The sequence below is a fragment of the Lagenorhynchus albirostris genome, chromosome 3, assembly GCF_949774975.1.
Source record: "Lagenorhynchus albirostris chromosome 3, mLagAlb1.1, whole genome shotgun sequence".
Classification (NCBI taxonomy): domain Eukaryota; kingdom Metazoa; phylum Chordata; class Mammalia; order Artiodactyla; family Delphinidae; genus Lagenorhynchus; species Lagenorhynchus albirostris.
The window spans coordinates 57476407-57499235 of NC_083097.1; the positions used below are offsets into that span (position 1 = coordinate 57476407).

Genomic DNA, 22829 nt, shown 5'->3' on the forward strand with positions numbered 1-22829 from the left:
CATTTATCATTTGTAGACTTTTTGATGATGGCCATTCCAACTGATGTGAGGTGATACCTCATTGTGGTTTTGATTTGCATTTCTCTAATAACTAGCAATGTGCCTTTCATATGCCTATTGGCCATCTATCTGTATGTCTTCTTTGGAGAAATGTCTATTTAGGTCTTCTGCCTTTTTTTTTTTTTTTTTTGGATCGGGTTGTTTGGGTTGTTTTTGTTTTTGTTTTTTTGTTTTGATTTTGAGCTGTATGAGCTGTTTGTATATAAGGAGCTGTTTTCATGAAGGATTCTTAGTGCTCAGATGGCAAAGAGGGACACAGAGTGTGGGAAAGGGATTTTCTCCTTGTTTCCTTATAACTGGCAAAAAACTTTAGCATCAGAAACCAACTCTAGTTAAACAGAAAAGGAATGGACTGAAAAGCAGTTGGTTCACAAAAGTACCAGGAAGCCTTGAGAAGCAGGCTGGAGGAAGGCAGGAAACATGGGAGACCAGGCAGCTGCGGGGCCACAGCCAACATCTTACCGGTGAGGACATGGCTGTGACATTTTGTACAGTATGTGCTGTTCCCAGAAACTAGATATTGCTGTGGTCACTGCCGTCACTGCTATGAACTCCACTGTTCTTAGTGCTTTGCATCAGTAGCCACCAATTCAAAAATCTGGGGTGGGAGCATCTGATTGGTTAAACCTTCATCACATACTTGCATTCTAGCTGCAAGGGAGGCTGGATAAAGGAGAAGCTAGGAAAGGGAGCACCTGGGCTTTTTGGCTTCTTTGAAGGGAAGTGATTTGAGACATTGTTTTAGGAGCACCAGGGAACCGGTGAATTTAACTACACAGAAAATAAACTATGCCTGGACTTCCCTGGTGGCACAGTGGTTAAGAATCCGCCTGCCGGTGCAGGGGACACGGGTTCGAGCTTTGGTCCAGGAAGGTCCCACATGCCGTGGAGCAGCTAAGCCCGTGCACCACAACCACTGAGCCTGTGCTCTAGAGTCCACAAGCCACAACTACCGAGCCCGCGTGCCACAACTACTGAAGCCTGTGCACTTAGAGCCCAAGCTCCACAACAAGAGAAGCTACTGCAATTAGAAGTCCGCACACCACAACAAAGAGTAGCCCCTGCTCACCGCAACTAGAGAAAGCTCGTGTGCAGCCAAAATTAAATAAATAAATAAATAAATTTATTAAGAAAAGAAACTATGCATAAAGCCAAAAGACAATGACAACCTGATTGTCAGAATAAACTTCCTGGAACACCTTGTTTTAAGATGAATCAACTGGTCATCTTACTTTGTACATACCTTTATGTACAACAGGAGAGGAGAAAAAGGAAAAGTTCTGAGACTATTTGTTTTTAACATAGAAGACTGGTAGTTGATACCTTCTAGAGTTACAAATCTCAGTGTGAATCCAGTTATCCATGACTTCCAGTCAGCATACAAGATTTTTAGAGATTAAAAGCTGCATTTTTAAGGAACAGCATCAAACTTTGAAAGCCAGATATCTCAGAAAAGAACTTTTTACAGACCACCTCATGAGGAAAATTTTATTGATTACTAAATATAAGACAGGGTTTCATTCTAAAAATTTCAGCCTCCAAATGCATCTAAAATTATTTTTTAGGAAATTCCCCGGCAGTCCAGTGGTTAGGACTCGGCACTTTCACTGCTGGGGTGCAGGTTCGATCCCTGGTAGGAGAATTAAGATCCTGCAAGCTGTGCATCTGTGCCCCCAGATAAATAAACAAACAAATACTTTAAAAATAAAAATTTTTAAATTGTTGCTTAGTATTTCGTCTTTTCTTCTGGTATCAGTAGCTCTTTTCTTTATTATTTGCAAGTAGTAGGGCTTCATTTTTCAAGGAATAGAATTCCATTTGCTAGGTTACCAGGGGTTAGGGGAGATGAAGGGATGAATAGGCAGAACATAGAAGATTTTTAGGGCAGTGAAAGTACTGTGTATGATAGCATAATGATGGACATATGTCATTACACACTTGTCCAAACCCATAGAATGTACAACATCAAGAGTGTACCCTAGTGTAAACTATGGACTTTGAGTGATTATAATGGGTCCATGTAAGTTCATCAAGTGTAACAAACGTTCCACTCCAGTGGGGATGTTGACAAGGGGAGAGGCTGTGCATGTGTGGGGACAATGGTATATGGGAAATCTCTGTAGCTTTGCTCAATTTTGCTGTCAGCCTAAAACTGCTCTAAAAATAAAGTCTTTAAAAATTAAGAAGTATTCCTTAGTATATACAGAACTTTAAAAATTAATAGGAAAAAAACAAAACGTAACAGAAAAGTGGGACAAGTGAACACTTAAAAGAAAAACCAGTGGCTTAGCTTGTGAAAAGGTATCCAACCTTGCTTGTGATTAAAAAATTGTAAATTAAAATGGAAACAAGCTACTATTTTAAATCATTAGAATGAAGAAGATTAAAAAGTTAGAAACCATGGAGGGCTGATGAACAATCTTCCCCTACTCAAAGATCATGAAGGTATTCTCCTACGTTTTCCTCCAAAATTAACTAGATCTATAATCCATCTCTAGTTAATTTTGTAGTAAGATGTGAAAGCTGAAACTTAATTTTTTCTCACAGTGATATATAATGACCCAGCACTGTTGGTTGAAAAAAAAAATACTATTTTCTCCACTGAGTTGCAGTAGTGCCTTTGCGTAAATCAGTGATATATATGTACACATCTGTTTCTAGATTCTCCCTTCTGTTCCATGGGTTTATTTGTTTTGTCAATACCTGGCTTAATCGTTGTAGTTTTACAGTGAGTCTTGATATCTGGTAATTTAATTTTTCTACATTGTTCTTTAAGTTTTGGCCAGCCTAGGTCCCTGAAGTTCCTTGTGCCGACATTAATGTGGCCACACCAACATTCTTTTGGTTGATGTTTGATGGTGTCTTTTCCTATCTTTTTACTTTCAATCTATCTGCATCTTTATACTTAAAGTATGTTTCTTTCAAATAGTAATAGGTGATTCTTGCTTGGTTTCCTTAGTCCAGTCTCTCGGAATGTTTAGTCCTCGTACATTTAATGTTGAATTTAAGTCTACCATCTATTCTTTGTTCCCCATTTGTTCCCATATTTCTTATTTCCTGCCCTCTTTTGAATCAATCAAGTATTTTTTTTTATCATTCCATTTAATCTTCTCTGTTAGCTTTCTAGTTCTGTATTATTCTTTTGCTTATCTACTTAAGGTGACTGGTCAGGGCTCTCCAAAGTGAATTTCATGTGTATTGTATTTGTTCCTCTTTCTCCTTCTTAATGGAAGCCCAATGCTTCTCCCCACTCAGCCCAGGTGCTACACAAGATGCTGACTCTCAGTTGAATGGGCATGACTGGTGGGTACTAGGGTAATCTCAATCTCCATGACTGGTTCAGAAATGAGCATGTGACCCAATTGCAGGAAATAAAACTAGGAGAGAGATTTTCTGGAAGCTTCTGGGGAAGTTCTTCCTCACTATTGGAAGGGGGTATGGGACAACTTTTTCTCTCAGTGGACTGGACAGAAACGAGGAAGCATATGGCCCCTGCTATTGGAAGTCACACTATGACCCGCAGGGCAACCAGATTTAGGATGAAGCTGAATTGTGGCCAGCAGAGTGCAGAGCCTGAAGGAATCCAGGTCTTACTTGGCATTGTTAAGCTGCTATCTATGAACCAACCTTGAAGTGTACCTACGTTTTCATGTGAACAAATACATTCACTTATTTATTTAAGCCATCTTAGGTGGGTCTTATTTGATAGCTAAAAGCATCCTAACAACAGATACAAGAAGTACACATTACTTTTATATTCAGAAAAGTAATAAAGATCAATGTTTTAAAATGCCTAAGTACTAGTGATTTGACATTTGCTTCCTAAAGCCACAGAAATAATTTTCTTCCTCCGGTCTATTCCTGCTTGACAATGGCTTTTGTTATCTGTTATCTCATAGTGCTTTGTTGTTAGTTAATCTGTATCGCATTGAGGCACAGTGACCGTGACCCCAGCAGCCAGCACAAAGCTTGACATTTGTGCTAGGCTCTTTCTCGCAGACAATAGTGGTTGATATATTTGATTTCTCCCCAAGTAGGAGGCTACGTGAAAGCTGACCAAGTACACAATGCTCTCTTGGGAAGGGCCCTATAGCATCTCATCAACATAGGCAAGGCAACATTATCTTTAAAAGAAGAATCTGGAATGGCGCAGAGAGAGCGGTTTATCTTCTGAACAGGCCAAACTCTGTCTTGGTTAGGTGGATGGGCTCTTCCTTAAATACTGACATGCTGTTCCTGACTCAGCTGAGGGGGCCTCTGAGGAAGGGGCTCACTGAGACAGGGGTACATGCAATTGACTTAATTCTTGTTGACAGTCTCCTTGGAAGAGGGGCAAACACCAGGACAGCCAACTAAGAGGAAAAGGTTTTCATAACAGGCATGCATGATGGAGGAGGTGTTACCTGGCCTTGTGACCCCTGTGAGCTGGCATGGGTTCTGGAGGCCAGTGCTTCAGTCAACGCCCATGTCTCCAAGGAAATCCTAGAACAAAGGAATAACAAGATAAGCTCTTTGGTATTTGTGGGTGCAAATTGCTGTCCTGGACGTTCAGGACTCCTTTTTATCCAAAAGGTAAGCAAGATAAACAGTCACACGGCATCACATGTGGGCTCTGTCTTTAAGAAATGCAGGTTAATAAAGGATGTTGAGTCACAGCTAACAACTTGCTGAACAACAAGGTGAATTACAAAAGGTAAGATTAGGGTTTCAAAATTCTTTATTTTGTCACATAGGCTTAAAAGGGTACATGTTTATCTTTACCAAAAAAATCAGAGCAGGTACCAACAGGCCAGAGAGAAAGGATAAACTAGGTTCTTTCATAAGGTTCTTTGTAGACAAGATGGCAATGTGAGAGGCAAATGTTAGGATGTGGTTTGGAATACGCTGGTTCCACCAGCCAGGAGCTAATCGCCCCTAGAGTAGGGGTTCTCAGCCTTGACTGTACATTAGAATCACGTGGAAATCTATTATATGTCCTCATACGGCATCCTAGATTGATAAATCAGACTCTCTGGGGTGGAGGGCAGAGGGCAGGCCTCAGTGTTTTCTTTTTTTGTTGTTGTTTAGTTAGTTAATTAATTTTATTTTTGGCTGTGTTGGGTCTTCGTTGCTGCAGCTAGGCTTTTCTCTAGCTGCGGCGAGCGGGAGCTACTCTTCGTTGCAGTTCATGAGCTTCTCATTGCGGTGGCTTCTCTTGCTGAGGAGCACGGGCTCAAAGCATGCGGGCTTCAGTAGCTGTGGCTCGCAGGCTCTAGAGCACAGGCTCAGTAGCTGTGGCGCACCGGCTTAGTTGCTCTGAGGCATGTTGGATCTTCCCGGACCAGGGATCAAACTTGTGTCCCCTGCATTGGCAGGCGGATTCTTAACCACTGCGCCACCAAGGGAAGCCCAAGCCTCAGTGTTTTCTAAACCTCTCCAGATAATTCCACCGTGGCAATTGAGAACCAGCTACCCTTGGAATGGACCTTTCTTCCATCACTCTAAATTTCTGGGCCCTCTGGTTCCCCTCAGGACATAGGAGTTTCTGTTGTGTCAATAAGAGCACTGATGTTTCGACACAGCAGGACAAGTGGTATATGGGAAACCCAGTAATAGACATATTTGAGCCTTGAACATACTTCAGTTAGTACATGACATTTTTTTAAATTGAAGCATAGTTGATTCAGAATGTTGTGTTAATTTCTGCTGTACAGCAAAGTGATTCAGTTATACATATGTATACATTCTTTATATTCTTTTCCATTATGGTTTATCATACGATATTGAATATAGTTCCCTGTGCTGTATAGTAGGACCTTGTTGTTTATCCATTCTATATATAATACTTTGCATCTGCTAATCCCAAACTCCCACTCCACCCCTCCCCCAACCCTCTCCCCCTTGGCAAACACAAGTCTGTTCTCTATGGCCATGATTCTGTTTCTGTTTTATAGATAGGTTCATTTGTGTCATATTTTAAATTCCACATATAAGTGATATATGGTGTTTGTCTTTCTCTTTTTGACTTCACTAAGTATGATCATCTCTAGTTGCATCCATTGTCTATATGTACCACATCTTCTTTATCCATTTATCTGAGTACATGACATTTTTAACTTGTCCTCAGGATGTATGGGATGAGGGGAGATAATTTTTAGCAGAGCCACACTCGCTCGGTATGCAGATCACTATGTAAGATCTGCAGGGCAGGGCAGGGCACTGGGTCTGTGTGCGTCTCCACTGCATCCCTGGGGCCCAGTCCAAATCAGCACAGAGTATGGGCTCAATAAATGTGTGTCGAAGGATTGAATAACTGTTAGAGGAAATTTCTTGTTTCAAACATTTAACCTTTTTGAGGAGAGATGGTGAACATAAAATCAATTAAGCACCAAGAAGGTATTCAAGATACTTTCCACAAATTGATTCTGGGATATGTAATATATCCAACTATTCTCAGGGAATGTGAAGAAGGAAAAGAACAGAAACATCTACAAGTTTAAGATACTTCCCAGGTTCATAAACTAACATGAGTGAATCTGAATGAACAATTTCACTGAATTTATGAATAAAAAATAAAACGTGGGGCAAATGTATCATAGTGGTCTGTACTCCATTTCACAGAGAGGAAAATTCAGCAGGCAGTGAGTTTGGGAGGGTCTGTTCTCAGTGTAATAATTACGTATCCAATGGTAGTTTCAATCCCACAGAGCATAAAATCACCAATAATAATTTCATGCTTCCCATCACTGACATGATAATAATGCAGGTGGATCGTGTTTTTGTGCACCAGCTCCAATTACACAGCTCAGAAAAGGCTTTACTGTCTGAAGAGGAAAATCTACACAGCAGACCATAAATCTTTCAAGTTTACTTTAATCAAAAAACAGTTACACAAATATCTGTGGGCTGTACCCCTTTTCTTAAATGGTTGCATCTCCTGTCTAAACACACACCTAAAAAAGTTTCAATCATGTTACAGTCCTTTTTCATATCTTTATTGTTATTTTAAAACCAATCTATACGTATTGTTAACATTTCTAAGCAACAAAAAAATGTGAAAACTTACTCTTGCCATCCCGAGTTTTATCAAGAGTATCCACTACAAAGGAGTAAGGTGGTTAACTTTTGAAGCTCTTATTAGGTATGTAAATGAGAAGGACTGTCACAGAAAAAAATCTGAATATTAAAGAGAAAGGACACTTACTTTAAGGATTTTATAATAGCCAGAGTTTGTCCTGCCTTTCATTCTATTTTTTTTCTCTTTACAACTATCAGATTTGTAAACATTTTATCTATCACACAGGAAACCACCTAACAGATAGAAGTGCATTCAATGCCACCTACTGGAAATATATTCAATGATATAACTTGCATGAAACGTAAATATATAGTGTATTAATATACAACCAGTTTGTTCTAACAAAAGAATTTAAAGTTTTAACTTTAGGTATGGATAAGGAGACAGGAAATGGTAATGAAATCATAGTGTTTTCTAAAATCAGTAGGCTAACTGGATTTTAGAGAAAATTCAAAGCTATAAACCTTAAAAATCTTTATAGTTAGTGATTAACATCCTCCATTACATCCTCCATAAAAACAAACATTTTTTTCAAGCTATTGGCAATATTTTTTGAAAGTTCAAGAATATTAAAATGATTAACCTTTTTCATTGAGCTCTCTGGTTCACAGCTTCTTTCACCATGGAAAAAGTGAAAGTGAAAATGAATTATATGGTCTAGTCGGGAGGAGAATGTGAGAGAGGCGTTGTCACCAACACTAGGAGGCTTATATTAGTTTACCTGTCAGCTGATGACAGAAGAGCCATTACAAAGGTGATTACCTTACTCCCAGGCTGGCTTTCACTGAAGTACTAAAAAGGGTCATGGCCACACATCCTTTTTCAATGTCATATGAGATGAAGGCCACCCAAGGATTACCTAGAGAAATGTAATTTGATTCACCATTTACTATTTATTCAAGGTCCCAGACTTAGTGAAGTTACATGTTAATTTGGATATTTCTGTCTGGTAGAGAAGCAAATAATTTCTGTCTTGTGGAAAAAATCGCCCAAATGATAATTTCTGTCCCTGTTGGACAACAGTCGGATTTGTCTATAACCCAGCACTCTTATCTTAACATTGCTAAAAGTGCTCAGCTTCTCAAATGCTCTTAGAGCCAGTTTTCATATCTTACTGGTTTCCTCATTGAAACGGAGGACACTATGGTCCTTCCCCCCGCCCCTGCCACCCCGTGTCCACAGCCTGCCTTTTGTCTGTGAAAAAAACTTTAGCCAAAGAATAAGTTTAATCAGAGAATTGAGAAAATGCAGAAACAAAGGAAAACAGGCAAAGGAGACCAATAATATGTATAGCTGATTCACTTTGTTATAAAGCAGAAACTAACACACCATTGTAAAGCAATTATACTCCAAAAAAGGTGTTAAAAAAAAAAAGGAGACCAATAATAATAGTTTAGTCATTAAGCATAGTCAAGGACTTTAGTTCCTCCTCAAGGGCAATATAGATAATATTCTGAGCCATATCCTGTGAGCTGTCTTATAGAGACTGAAACCCCCATCAGGTGGAAGAAGTTAACTACATGATGACCAGACTGTAGCCATGACATAAGCGGCCACAATTCCAAGAATTGGCCTCAAGAAAATGGGAACAAACCGACCCTGGAACTGAAGATTAATTGTACTTAAGATGACGCTGGTCAGACCACCAATGACCAATTTCAAGATGCCTGTCAGACTGTTGGTGCTGTTTCTGCATGTAGCCCCCTCCCTCCCTCCGTCTATAAAAGCTCTTGCTCCCTGTTTGTAGGTGGTGGGATTCGGCCTTTGGACAGGAGTCTGCACCCCCCACCCCCCACCCCGGATGCCGACATCCAAAATAAAGCACACTTTCCTTTCCACCAACCTTGTCTCTTTATTGAGCGGTGAGCAGTTGGACCCCACTTTGGGTTACATCATCAGTTAATAAATTGAATTAAATCTTTGTCATGTGTTCATTTTATTCGCATGAGTCATGTAACCTTTAGAAAATTATATTTGATCAGTTTTGAAGGTCATCCACTGAGATGTTTGAGGGGATTAACCCAACGGAGACAAATTAAATCTATTTGCTTGCACATCTTTTCTTGGCTTCTGAAGTGAATCCTGGGTGGCAACAAAACTTTAAATTTTCTGACTCTCTAGTTCTTTTTTTCTTTTTCTACTGATATTACGTATTTGTTTTTATGTCTGGCTTGTACACCTTCAGTAAGTTAGTCTGAATTGGTGTCAGCAATGATTGGGGATTTGCTCTTATGGTCTGGCTATTTGGTGATCTCTGATGGGTGTATAATGAAGACCTGTTCTCTGTTGGGTGGAAGACGACAGAGAATCCACTTAGTAGTCTTCTTTCTTTTTTGTTTTTGCTCTTTTTAAAAAAATCTATTTTTCTATTTGCAACCTTAAATCAATTAAGAACTATGTGCTCACTGGAAGAAAAATAACTCTAAGCTTTTGTTTCTGGTTCACTTCTGATTTGTAACTAATAGACAAAGCTAGACGCTCTCCCTCTGTTTGTGTGTCTGCATGTTTATAATTAAGAAAGACCTTTACCTCTCGTTGTGTAAGAGAAATATCTTCCTAACACTGGAGGGTATTAAAAGACTAGATTGGTTTATAAAGATAGTCACTCACATGAATCAAATATTCCCTCAAATCCAAGAAGATAAAGAAACTGAACCTCCTCTGGTATTTTGTGTGCTAGAGTATTAAGAAAAATATTTTTCTTACAGAAATCATTAGCTAGGAAACATTTTAAGAATTCAAGTTCACATAAGGATAGTCCATTTCCAGCATCACCTGGAAGCTTGTTAGAAATTAAAATTCTTGAGTCCCAATCCAGACTGACTGAATCAGAAACTCTGTGGGTGGGACTCAGCAATCTATATTTTCAACAAGCCCTCAGATCGTTCTGATATACACTAAAATTTGAGAACCACTAATCTGGGGAAAACTACTTAGTTCAACTCTCTGCTTACTATTGACTAAAAGTACCGGATTTAGTGAAGTCACATGTTAGTTTGTAGATTTCTATACTATAGAGATGCCAGTAATTTCTGTCCAGTGGAAAAGATAGCCTCAAAGGTTACGGTTTATGGCCTTGTTGGATGTTCATCAGATTTGTGTCTAACTCAGCAAGCTTATACTAACATTGCCTAAAATATCTAGCCTTTGGAATTAGTTTTAACATCTAACTGGTTTCCTTACCAGTTAATTAGTTGAATAAAATCTTTGACAGGTGTTCAATTTATATTTACATAGAATAATGTTTTTAAACTTTTTGAAAATTATTGTTAGTGTATTTCACTCTGTGGCAGTAATGGACCCTAGTACTGTACTAGGCAGTGAGTGCCTTGACAGCAGGACTGTGTCTATTTTTGCTCAGTATTTTATCCTCACATGAAGCACAGTGTCTGGTACATAAGCTCTAAATAAGTTTTTGTGCAATCAATAAACACTACCTAAAAGGTATTTGATTTTTTAAAAAATAAATTTATTTATTTTTGGCTGCATTGGGTCTTCGCTGCCGTGCACGGGCTTTCTCTAGTTGTGGCGAGCAGGGGCTACTCTTCTGTTGTGGTGCGAGGGCTTCTCATTGCGGTGGCTTCTCTCGTTGCGGAGCACGGGCTCTAGGTGCGTGGGCTTCAGTAGTCGTGGCGCATGGGCTTAGCTGCTCCGTGGCATGTGGGATCTTCCCAGACCAGGGCTCAAACCCGTGTCCCCTGCATTGGCAGGTGGATTCTTTAACTACTGCACCACTAGGGAAGTCCAAGGTACTTGATTTTTAAAAGAGGAATTTCAGAACTGGCCCATAAGTATCATTCCTGTTGTTTTAATTAACTGTGTCTATTTCTTAAGGGATTTTTCTGGGGTTTGTTATCAGGGACCCCGAGGCTAAAAGGTGATAGAATAGGAAAGGGGAATTTTGTTCAAGATATTCTCTGAGATCTGTTGGCTGTCGACCTGAGTCCGATTAGGAGTGGTTATTTTAGAGTCAATCGTAGCATAGGTTGTTTGGTTGCTGTTCAGTTGCGGAGAGCACTTGCAAACAGTACTGAGTGATGTGCCCAAAGGGATCATTGGATTTTGTTACTTTATAATATGAACAGGAAGTAACAAACACTTCATGGATAATGTGCAATCAATAAGAAAAGGAACCAAATGGAAGGGTGAATGGTTTTAGGTAAAATCGATTTAAAGCATATGCCTGACAAGGGGGGAAGCATTAGTACTATTTTCACGTATGATTTAGCTTGCCTTTGGAGTGAACATCTATCATTTTTTTCTTCCTGTTGTTTTCCTTTAGGCCTCCTGCTTTCTAGGTGGTCTGGGGGCAATGGTGGGTTGTTAACCAGTCATCCCCTTCTCCCCTCAACTCCATACAGTGGTGCATTTATATCCCATGCTAAATAGATTTCTGCCTCCTGGAAAATTTAATCCCGAGCAGAATGATAAACGAGGGGATTTAAGCATTACCAAAGCGGCATCCAAAATGACTGGCCATGACTTCCTGATTGAGATCCCTGGCCTAGTTTCATCCCTTTGGTATTGCCTGCTTCTTCAGCTTTTCCTTCCATTCTGTGTCTTTCCATTAATTCCTTTTTGCTTAAATTAGCTAGATCAAGTTTATGTGGCTTACAACCCAACTGTCATAACTGACATCACACCTATTTTCCAGATGAAGTGATTTAACCCAAGTCCCACGTTCAGTGGTCATGTCAACTTCTAGCTCATGGCTCTCTTCCAGATGTTGGTGTAGCACGAGTTTATAATGCTCCTTTAGTGGAATTAAAGAGCATCTGACTTTTATTGAAGAAATGAGTCCTCTTTCACAGAGGGCTTTCCTACTGAAAACTTATTCACAAGGTTAAAATACTCTCAATATACTTCTAGAAATGACAATCAATAAGTCTTTGTTGACTAACATTCGGTTTATTTTAATTATATTGTTTGATCTAATGGAGTATCCTGGCAGGACAGAAGGGTTAAACTAAAAATCCCAAAGAGATACCTTAATAATCTTATGCAATGGAAAAAGAACAACCTGCATGCAAACTAACAGAAGAAAAGTACTTTATTCATTTATAATATCATTTTGTAAACAACCACACTGTGCATTTTTAAATTCAATAATAACAAATTTTTTTCCTATGGATTTATAGCAAACTCTATATAAAGTCAATGAGTTAATACAAGAGTGAAGATGAATAGTGCAGAATAATTTCCAAAAATGTTAAATTACAGCACTTGATACAAACACAGATAACTATCTGTACCATAAAAATTTACATGCCACAAAACACTCATTTATAATTTTAAATATGCGGTAAAACACATTTATAAAAAAGCATCAACATTAATTTTATTATAAACCAGTGAATTACTCAGAGGAATATTTATTAAAACTTACTAAAAATCAGTCAATATTGCAACTGAGGTAAAAATTTATAAGTAAACAAAACTATCATTTATAAGGGCCAAAAGTAAACGGAAGGGCAGACAACACTTTCTGATGACTATGTCTACTCCTTGATGTTCTGAAGCAGTTTCAGTAAATGTGACTCAATAACCTGTTGAACTAGAACACACATGTGATCAAGACAACAGCATGTTGATTACAAAATTTTTAAAAATTATCAAATTCAACTTAACATCACCAACATTTTCCTAAAATAATTTCTAATTAGGATATAATCATAGTCTGAGGGCAATAAGATTACAATGCAATACTTCAAACTTAAGTCTGTCACTGACTTTAGTAATTGTCCAAGTTACTGGGTTTTCTGTTCTTGGTTTCTAAATTTTGAAACTGAAGGAGAGTCCAGAATACAAGGTTGTTCTAAGGAACAGAGAAAGGGCAACTATAAAGCATTTTATAAATAGTTTGCTATGAAATGTTAAACACATCTTGTAAATAGGTGTACACGTATCCTCCAGCAACTAATTATTTGGGATGGTGAAAAGTAATAGTAACAAACTCATTTCTAGACTTTGTAGGAATCTATTGATTTTGCCCACAGTTGAAAGTATGTCAGGAGTTAGGATAACATGCATGTTCTATAACTGCAAGTGATGAGAATAGTTTGGACCACTGGTTTGTATTATTATATAACTTTACTAAAATGAAACCTGAGAGTTCTAAACCACTTACCACTTCTATAGCCCAAGGCTACAGCTAGATCCATAGAATTGTATCCAGAGTCAGTTTCAATTGTTGGGTCAGCTCCATTTTCTATACCAAAACAGAAAAATCTAAATAAATAAAATGAAAATATGGATATGTTTGTCTATCACTGGCTCACGCGCAATTAGCGGGACAGATTTTCTGCAAATTTGGAAGGTATTTTCAGGATGGTCTGACAAAGTACAGAGTACACAGAGGGCATAGAATTCACTCTGGTGGGTCGGAGGGAAGACACTTCAAACATACAGGCATCCTCTAGAGCAACTGAAACTAATACACCACTACAGACAGCACTCAGGCTTAAAGACACTGTGGACAGAGAAAAGAGCCGAGGATTCACATGTGATCCCTAAAAGGAAAGCAATAAGGACAGATACTGCGATTGCAGGCGTGCTGTGTGATGGAGCTACGGCTTACATGGGAACCTTAGGGCAGCAGGTGCGCCAGGGGTGAATAACGTATTTAATGATAGTTCAGGATTCTCTTGAGGCTAGCTTGTAAAAAATAATGTCTTCATGTGGCGTTTTCTAAATATTTCCACTTTTATCTGCTTACCTAAGAGCATTTTTACACATTTCACATGATTTCCATGTACAGCGTAAAGCAAAGGCGTCCCTCCATTCTGCAAAAGGAAAGGTGATTTAGTTTTTCAAGGTGAGCAAGATTCAAATAATTTAATGCTCCTGTGAATTGGGCATGTAAAAGTACTTTAAGGTAATTTTAATATTTTGTGAAGAATACTTAATCAGAACTAATAATTGCGTTTAGGACATTGACTTTTTCTCCCAGCTGTTTAATTAACTAAGGTAATTAATTATTCTTCCAAGGGTTTAATAAAGCTTATCATGTCTCCCCAAACCAAATAAATCCTAGAGTTTGTTCCAGTAATTTAAAAATCAGTATTACAGACTCACCCAGTCATATTCATTTACATCAACTCCACAATCCAGCAGCATTTTGACAATATCTGTGTAGCCCTTACTACAGGCTAATGACAGTGCACTTTCTCGACCTTTTCCTAAAAGCTGGGGATCAGCACCCTGCAGTGGGAAATAGAGATAAAAGACTTTTCAGTTTATGAAAACAAGAATATTGTTATTTCTGTCAATAATAATTACAGTTCAACACTTAGGTCAGGTAATGTTCTGGGGTTAATAAAGAAAGAACACAAACTTCTACTCCTGGACGTTCTGTTATCAAGGTTGTCTGAAGGCCTGCTTTCCTCCCTCTACCTCAATCCTAACTATCTTGTCACTTTGGAGTCAAATTGTATCTTCTCCAAGAAGCTTCTCCTACAGGGCTGACAGGACTTTTGTTCCCATCGTGCTTAGCGGGGCTGGGCACTCACTTCTCTCTCCAGCTTCATGGACGACTAACACTTGCCTGCTCAACCAGATGTAAGCTCCACAAGAATATGAAGAGCGTGTAAACATTTTTTGTATCCTCTACCATTACGTCTAGCTGGCTGGAGATGTAAAAACTTTACTAAATACTTAACTGAACTTAAGTAACTGTACATATACATTTTCTGAGGCATTTTCCTTACATTCTGAAGTAGAAACTCTACCACAGCTATTTGCCCGTGTGCTGCAGCCCACATCAGAGGAGTAAATCCTTCGTCGTCCGTGTGATTGATAACATTTTCTATTTAAAAGAAAAGCAATTTTTGTGATCTAATTTAACAACCACATATTAATATCTCTATGAAAATACTGGCATTCTAAAAAGGTGACTATATTACCCAATGAGGTTCACGTTTGTGCTGACTTGTGTTCACTGAAGTGCTGTGTGTGTTTGCAATTTGCAGTCTCAATGCATTAAACTGTGCCTCAAGGTACGTAGCTGAGTTCAAATAGCATATTATTTAAAGTATAAACTACCAGACACAACATAATGCTAGGTACAGGGCAGTCCACAGAACACTGGACTCAGAATCAGGAGACCAGAGTTTGAATCCTGACTGTCACTTTCTAGCAGTGTGATTTTGGGCATGTTATTTAATTCCTCTAATATCCAGAATAATACCTTGCTTATCTCAGTAGTTAGCTGGGAGGATCACAATAAAAATGAGGTTATACGACAGCCCTTAGCATTACATAAATACATATTATAAAAAGCCCCAAATTAGTAAAGCTATTTTTACTCTCTAGCCAATACTGCTGCCTTTGAGTCTCTTAAAATTTTTGGTGGTTTGCTAACATAATATAATATGAATGAAGACTGAATAATCTGAAACACATTTCTATGCAATTCTACCTCAAAACCCATTTTGTTCCCTAGATTCAGTCTACCAGGTATAAAGTCCACAGTTTTTTCCCTAAATTTATTTAGTAGATTGAGAATAAAACCTTCAAATGTTTATAAACAAATAGGAATATAATGATGAAGTCTTTCTTATAAAAGAATGACATGATTAAAAAAAGCCACTCTTTAATCATATGCCCTGCATTCAACTGATAATGTTGGGACAATTGGCTAACTTTTTGAAAAATGAAAATAAAAGTTAAGCTCCACCTTTACCTCATTACACCAAAACATATTCCACATGGGTCAAAGATTGAAATGTAAACAAGAAACCACAGAAGTTCTAGAATAAGGTATGAGTGAATTTATTTATAATCTTGGAATAGGAAATCTTTTCTAAGCAAGATATAAAACTCAGAAGTCACAAAGAAAAAAATAAATTTACCACTTAAAAATGTTAAGCCTGTGTTTGAAAACATCATAAAGTCAAAGGAAAAATGGCAAACTGGGAAAAAACTAGATTCAACATAAACAAAAAGTGAACTTCTTTAATTTAGGTAAGAGTTCATATAAATCAATATAAAACAGGCAATTCACACAAAAAGAAGTTCAAATAGATCATAATTTTAAAAAGGCAAACAAAACCAGTATGAAATACCATTTTTCACCCATAAGATTAGCAAAGATTAAAGTCTGATAATATTCTGTGTCAGTGAGGGTATGGGGAAGTAGAAACACTAACTCTGGTGTGATGACAGGGCAAACATCTGGCAATGTATATAAAAATAAAAATTCATATACCTTTTGACCCAGCAAATATACTTGTAGGAATTTACCCTATGGATATACTTTAAAAGAATGCCAACAATATTGTTATTTAATAGAAACAAACTGGAATCAACTACCACCAGGGGAACTAGTTAAAAATAAAAAACATAGTATACGCATATGCAATACAATGCAAAATCACAGACCTATTAAAAAGAATGAAATAGATCTTTATGTGCTTATATGGAAAGATCTCAAAATTTAAGTGAAAAAAGTAAAGCGCAATGCAGTGTGTATATTTTCCCTCTTGTGTAAATAAAAAAAAGCACATATATACTATACTCTCACATATAGCCCCAAGTATAAATATTTTCCAGAAAAGTCTTCTGAAAATATAAGAAACTTATAATGTTTGCTTCTGCAGAAAAGGCGAGGGTGGTAAGGGAAGCTTTAACTTCTATACCTTATATTACTATTTTTTTAAAAGTATCTATTGGGTTATCTGCCTGGTGAGGTTATGCAACTATTTTTTTTTGTCTTTATACTTTCTTGTATAAAAAGAAAACAATAACAAATCTGATAAATCCTATTAAATTTGTTCTAAATACATCTAAAAAAATAGGCTAGTACCTTGTTCAATACGAGCAGCCAGGTAGAGCATCTCTCCCTGAGCAGCCAACTGGTGAACAGACAAAGCTGAAACAATACCATAAAAAGTTTCATGTATATCTGTAGGTACACTTTCATCATCTCATTGTTCATGCCTGTGTAGCAATTTTCCTTTCCAAAACACGAACTATCATTTTATTGTTTAAAAAAATCTAACTTAAAATATAGCCTAACATTTGCAGATGTCAGAATTACCTTAAATATCTAAGAGTCTGAGAATTGACTCATATATGTTTAAGGTAATTCTGACATCTGCAAAGTGTTATTACCAGTGAATGTGCAAATTGATTGATTATTAACAATGCAAATTGTTACTGATCTTATGAATTAAAGAAATGGTTTAGGTACTTAATTTTTAACATGGTATCTCTTTATCCAAACTTATAAGGAAGTATAAGGAAGTTGGGTCTAAAAGACTCTTGTTTTTTAATTGACTGTATTCATTTAAGTCCCAAATATCATTATTTCAAGAGGCCATGGGTATTTCTTAACTTTTGGAGGACTAAGATAGTAAATTAAAAACTAGCTGACAGGAAATTCTTGAGTACAGACCTATTTGTGGCTAATTAGCTGTGTGACCCTGGAGACCTGATTAAACATTTTTGTCTAACATGAAGTATGTGAACCACATGATCCCTAGTTTTTTTCCCAAAAATTCTATGGTTGGGGAATTCCCTGGTGGTCCAGTGGTTAGGACTCGGCGCTTTCACTGTGGGGCCCCGGGGTTCAGTCCCTGGTCAGGGAACTAGGATCCCATTAAGACTCTTGGCGTGGCCAAAAAAAAAAAAAAAATGCTATGGTTGGAATATTTTAAGACAATCTCTTTATTTTAAAACAAAGCCAAACAGGTACTGTTCTATGACAGTTCATCTTAAAAATCAGTATCACTTGATCCTTGATTTAGGATGATATGACTGGGTGGCCTTAATACAGAAAGGAAAGCAATTGGGAGGCATATGCAAATTTACATAAATAAAACAGAAATGGCTCTTAGGTAGAGTTAGAGTCATGAACTCGTTCTGGCTTACCTGCTACAGCATACAATTCAAAATCAGGAGGGACACAGTGTTTCCAAAGTAAAAACATATATTTCACCATGCTTTAGAATACAGATGCATTTATGTTATATTTTCAAATATAATTCCTAACATCAAATTGCTAACTGGTTTCCTCTCATTAAGAAACCCGTACTATATAGAATATTTTCTAGTTTACAGAGAAAACCCTTCATTTTATTTCTTCTAGAATAATTCTACATTAAAAAATTGTAAATTCAAAGTTTTTAAAGAGGTGATTTCATATTCATATTATATTCAAATTCGAAATTATAGTAGACATCGCTCAGCTTTTACTACAAATCATTTGTTGATCAGTGATCTAGTTTATAAAATGCACTCCAAGAACACAAAAACACAATGTCTTGCTTTGCACAAAGTTCAGAATAACTCATTGTTTTTATAGTAAAATTATGAAGGTTTTAAGAATTAATATTTCAATCTGTATTTGTTCTCAACAGAGAAACATAAAACATGAAATATTTGAATATGCAATAATATGTGAAAGAGTTTTAAATTACTAAAAGTATCAGGACATCACTTAAGCTTTCCAAAACAGAATATGCATTTAATGAAAATAATGTTTCAAAGCCAAACTCTTGAAATCATTACATTAGTAATAACAATATTCTAATACATCAGTGGGAAATACTTACAATTTGCTAACAGAGGTGTGGTTGAGACCTCATTTCCTCTGTGTTTGTTGGTTAAAGTAGTTGACTGTTTTATGGGTGAGAAGTGCTTTGTTGTAGAGGGAGTGTAGACATGCCTTACTTGAATTCCCGGAGAAGGAGATGTATGGATACTGCATTCAGCTAAGTAAAATTAATTTAAACACATTAAAACAATATTTTAATAACAAAGCATTTCAAAGTTCTATGTCAATGTTTACATTAAAAAAGAAATACAAGATGTATAATATCTTTAACTGGTTCTCAAGTGATACTATTTTTTTGCCATAAAAAATCTGTACTAGTGGGCTTCCCTGGAGGCGCAGTGGTTGAGAGTCCGCCTGCCAATGCAGGGGACACGGGTTTGTGCCCCGGTCAGGGAAGATCCCACATGCCGCGGAGTGGCTAGGCCCGTGAGCCAGGGCTGCTGAGCCTGTGCGTCCGGAGCCTGTGCTCCGCAACGGGAGAGGCCACAACAGTGAGAGGCCCGCGTACCACAAAAAAAAAAAAAAAAAAATCTGTACTAGTAAAAGTTCCAGAAAAAAAAATCAATATTAATCTTGAGCAATTTTATCCAGAGATTAGTTTTTTTTATTCGATAGATTGTTATAAAAGTAAATCTACAATATGATGACAGATTTCACTGTATTAAAGCATTGGAAGCTAATGCCAATCACATATTCATGGAGTTAATTCATTTACAAAAGGCACAAAATTTTTTTCTCCTGTAATTTTAAAAGGTACAATAATAAACTTTATTAGAGAATTTGTAAATAAACAAAGGTCAAGGAAGAAGTAAAAATCAACATGTACTTATGGACATTATATAACATGAAATTATTTAATTTTGGTTTCTATGAGATTCTAGAAAATCATAAGTAAAGATGACTTCCAAACTTCGCAAACTCAAAATCTCATGATCAGAAAGGGAAAAAAATAAAAAATAAATAAACAAAAACAAAACAAATGCAGATATTTATACCATAACTTTCAACCTTTAAATAGGACAGATGCCACCTCCAGGTCAGAGTTAACTTGATCTTGAATATTTTTACTATCTTCTTCATTTAAGGACTTCACAAACCGAGAACAGACATTCATATCAAATCTGTTAGGCAGTATGAATTTCATCCCCATGGAAACACCCTGAGCTGATCCTTCTTCTGCATTTGAGTCCAGCTGATGTTCTATTTTAATGTCTGGCATGCCAGTTAGACTGTAACTGCTGGGGCACTCTTCTACTATCAGCTGGGCTCCAATATCCAAATTTGCTGATGTAGCCATGATTTCAACTGTAGTTTCAATAATTAAAACATTTCTTCATGATTTCCCCTTGGTTTTATAAGAATGGCATACAGTGTATTCTTCAAATTTGGGTATTAAAACATCTGAAAGAAAAAAATTAAAAGTATTATATCAACTTAATGTATACAAAATAATCATTTTCAATCATGTATGCAAACAGTGCTCTTATTAGCACCTATACATAATAGAAAGAATACAATCTCCAGAGGTAGAAAAACCTGGGTCTGAATCCAAGCTTCACCATTTATTAGCTGTGTGAATCTGTACAAGCTCCTCAACCTCTCTAAGCCTCAGTCTCACTTGTAAAATGGGTATACACCAGTAACCTCACAGGACCCTGGCAAAGACCAAATGAAATACAGTAACATTCTCACCGCCATCACTAGGTCCCAACAAATTTTACTTATCCTTTTCTCCCCTTTCCTATTCCTGAATATTGCCAAATGGATTTTTTAAAAATCAGGCTAACAACAAAAATAAACTTTCATGTAAAAACTTTAACCTCTAATCTGAGGTTTATTTTTTAACATGCTGTTAAAATTTGAATTTAAGAAAAGATAGAACTCATGTTGTACCCAAGTCTATCAGCATCTACAATATCCATGATTCCTAGATAGTGAAAGGCTTTACAAAGTTTTGGTTATGATGAACTGAAAACACATTAATCAGTTTTTGTTCAGATCAAGTGTTAGCAACTTAATACAGGTTTTTATGAAAAATAAAGTGTACAGATTATGGACTGGCTTCCTTTGCTTTAGCATCTCTAGGACATTATAATCTAAGTATAATTTTTGGTCCCAATCTTTGTAATAAGTATTAAGAAATTAGAATTATTCATTTTTTTCCAAATATAGATTGTCAATACATGAACTTAATAAACGCGAACTCTCAAAACAGAGGTTAGAAGCACACCTGTTACTGAATCATTTACTATTGTTTTAAAATGAGTTTTCAGTAAGGTAATCACTGGCACTTGCCTATGGACCTTAATAAAATTTCAAGAGAAATTTCATTATTGTACCTAAACTTGCTTCTAAAAAAAGGAAGAACTCCAAGGCATATAATTGTCTTACACATAGTCACTGAGACGAGGAAAATTAATAGCATCCAGTTAACTTTTTCATGTTAGGGCTTACTGCCTCAGAAATTTTGAGGGTGCAGGGTGTTTTAAAATTGTAATTAATTGGAACTAACAGAGAAAAGTGCATTAGGACCACAGTGGAGCAAAGGTTGGCAAATCATACATTTATAGATAATCACTTTTACAGTTTTAAAACATCTTCCAAGATTATCTTTATAACAATCCTTTGAGTAGTCAGGGCAGGTAATCATTATGTTCACTCCAGAGAAGAGAAAAGAGGAGCTCACGACTCCATCACCCTGTTCGTTAAAAGAAAAAGCAGCACTAAACTAATCCAAAACTTCCAAGGGAGAAAGAGTTGAAGAAATAATAAACGCTAATAATAATGTTAACAAGTAACAAAGTCAACACACTTCAGCAAACGGTAAGAAGGAGACTAAAACAGAAAATGAGTTGTGATTCAAATGGAGGTGGAGGGGCAATGCAGAGGTCTTTAAAGTATATTACAAGATACGAACTGTGTTTCCTGAGGGAAGAGCCATCTCACACAGACTCCTACCCAGAGTTGGGCGAAGTGCAACTCCCCTGACCTCGCTCAGCACCCGCATATATCTTTATTTTAGCATTTATCACTCTCTTGAAAATTTCCATTTAAATTCCTAATAAATTGAAAACTCCTCTAGGATGGGGGGGCACTCTTACTAATTTTCGCACACAAACAGTGCTTGGTTCTATCACGTACTCCATAAATATTTTCTGATCTGAACCTTAACAAAGGTTCGTATTCTTTTCTACCTTGAAATGAGCCTGCAAGATGCTCAACAAACATCTGCTGATTAGATCTGGCTTTCCGTTCCCAACATCACTACCAACTAGCTGTGCAACCCTGGACAGAGAAATCATACACGTTTCCTAAGACTCATTTTATTCAGATAAGATGAAGATGGTTGAAATAGGTATCTCTAATATTCTTTCCAATTCTAAACATCTTCCATGTTACAAATCAGGGTTTAGAAATGGAATTACCAGTCTCTGAGGGAAGAAGAGCAAATGTACTCGGGGGAGGAGGGAGTGGAAACAGAACGCTTATCTTGGCACCACTCCAGAGAGGAGAAGCAACACTGACTGGTTAAGCCATAATTTTGAAGTATAAGAGAGGAAGGGGGAAAAAAAAGATGATCGAGAAGAGGAGGCGGTGAGAAAAAGAGGTAAGGCCAAGGAGAGCTAGGATCACCTCAATCTGTCAGAGCCCAGGGATAAGGGGAGAGAGACCCTAACGAAATAAAACGGGCAACTGGGTTAATCCACAGTGGGTGCTAGTAACAGGAGCCCCCCGGTTCTTCCTCATCCTGGAGTTGTTCTACAAGGACAGGAAGGTGCTATGAAAATGAATGATGCCTCACAGCCCACAGGTGTCCCGGCGTCCCAGGACAGGAACCCGCTGGAGGGGAGACTGTTGCAGGGAGGGAAGTCCGCTCTGTCGCCTCCCGCCAACTCTGCCCGAAAAATCCCAGCGCGGCTCGGGTAGGGAGCGCGGAAACTCTGGCTCAACCGCGGCGGGCTGGTCCCGGGGATAGGGGTCGGAGGCCGACCGTGTGGGAGCGAAAGGCCTGGCGACCGCCTTCGACAGCCCACAGCGAGTCGGGACTTCCCGTCTGCTGCCAGATTCACTGCAGGGCCCCACCCCCCGGCTTGTTTTGACCGCGACGTCACTTCCGATTTATTCTTTCGGTTTCCGGCCAAAAAACGTGCCGCACCG

General features: G+C 37.6%; 1 protein-coding gene and 1 long non-coding RNA gene across 4 annotated transcripts in view; one reads left to right on the forward strand and one right to left on the reverse strand.

The window, feature by feature from the left end:
- Positions 1 to 22829, forward strand: part of LOC132516890 (uncharacterized) — a 41266-nt gene that overhangs the window by 733 nt on the left and 17704 nt on the right. The gene's annotated exons all lie outside the window — the stretch shown is intronic.
- On the reverse strand, positions 1699 to 22758 carry ANKRA2 (ankyrin repeat family A member 2). 3 transcript variants are annotated; one of them, XR_009539500.1, is made up of 10 exons: positions 22474 to 22757; positions 19680 to 20072; positions 18670 to 18828; positions 16920 to 16985; positions 14824 to 14921; positions 14192 to 14317; positions 13833 to 13899; positions 13245 to 13325; positions 4464 to 4542; positions 1699 to 1725 (listed from the first exon to the last, which is right to left on the reverse strand). XR_009539500.1 is itself a non-coding variant. In XM_060143109.1 (9 exons), exons 2-9 carry the CDS (start codon positions 19966 to 19968, stop codon positions 12865 to 12867), a joined length of 954 nt encoding a protein of 317 aa, XP_059999092.1. In that variant the 5' UTR covers positions 19969 to 20072; positions 22474 to 22758; the 3' UTR covers positions 12150 to 12864. The 3 variants fall into 3 exon arrangements, 2 of the variants coding, with proteins under 2 accessions (XP_059999092.1, XP_059999093.1); XM_060143109.1 differs by lacking the exons at positions 1699 to 1725; positions 4464 to 4542 and adding an exon at positions 12150 to 12932 and having other exon boundaries at positions 22474 to 22758; XM_060143110.1 differs by lacking the exons at positions 1699 to 1725; positions 4464 to 4542 and adding an exon at positions 12150 to 12671 and having other exon boundaries at positions 22474 to 22751.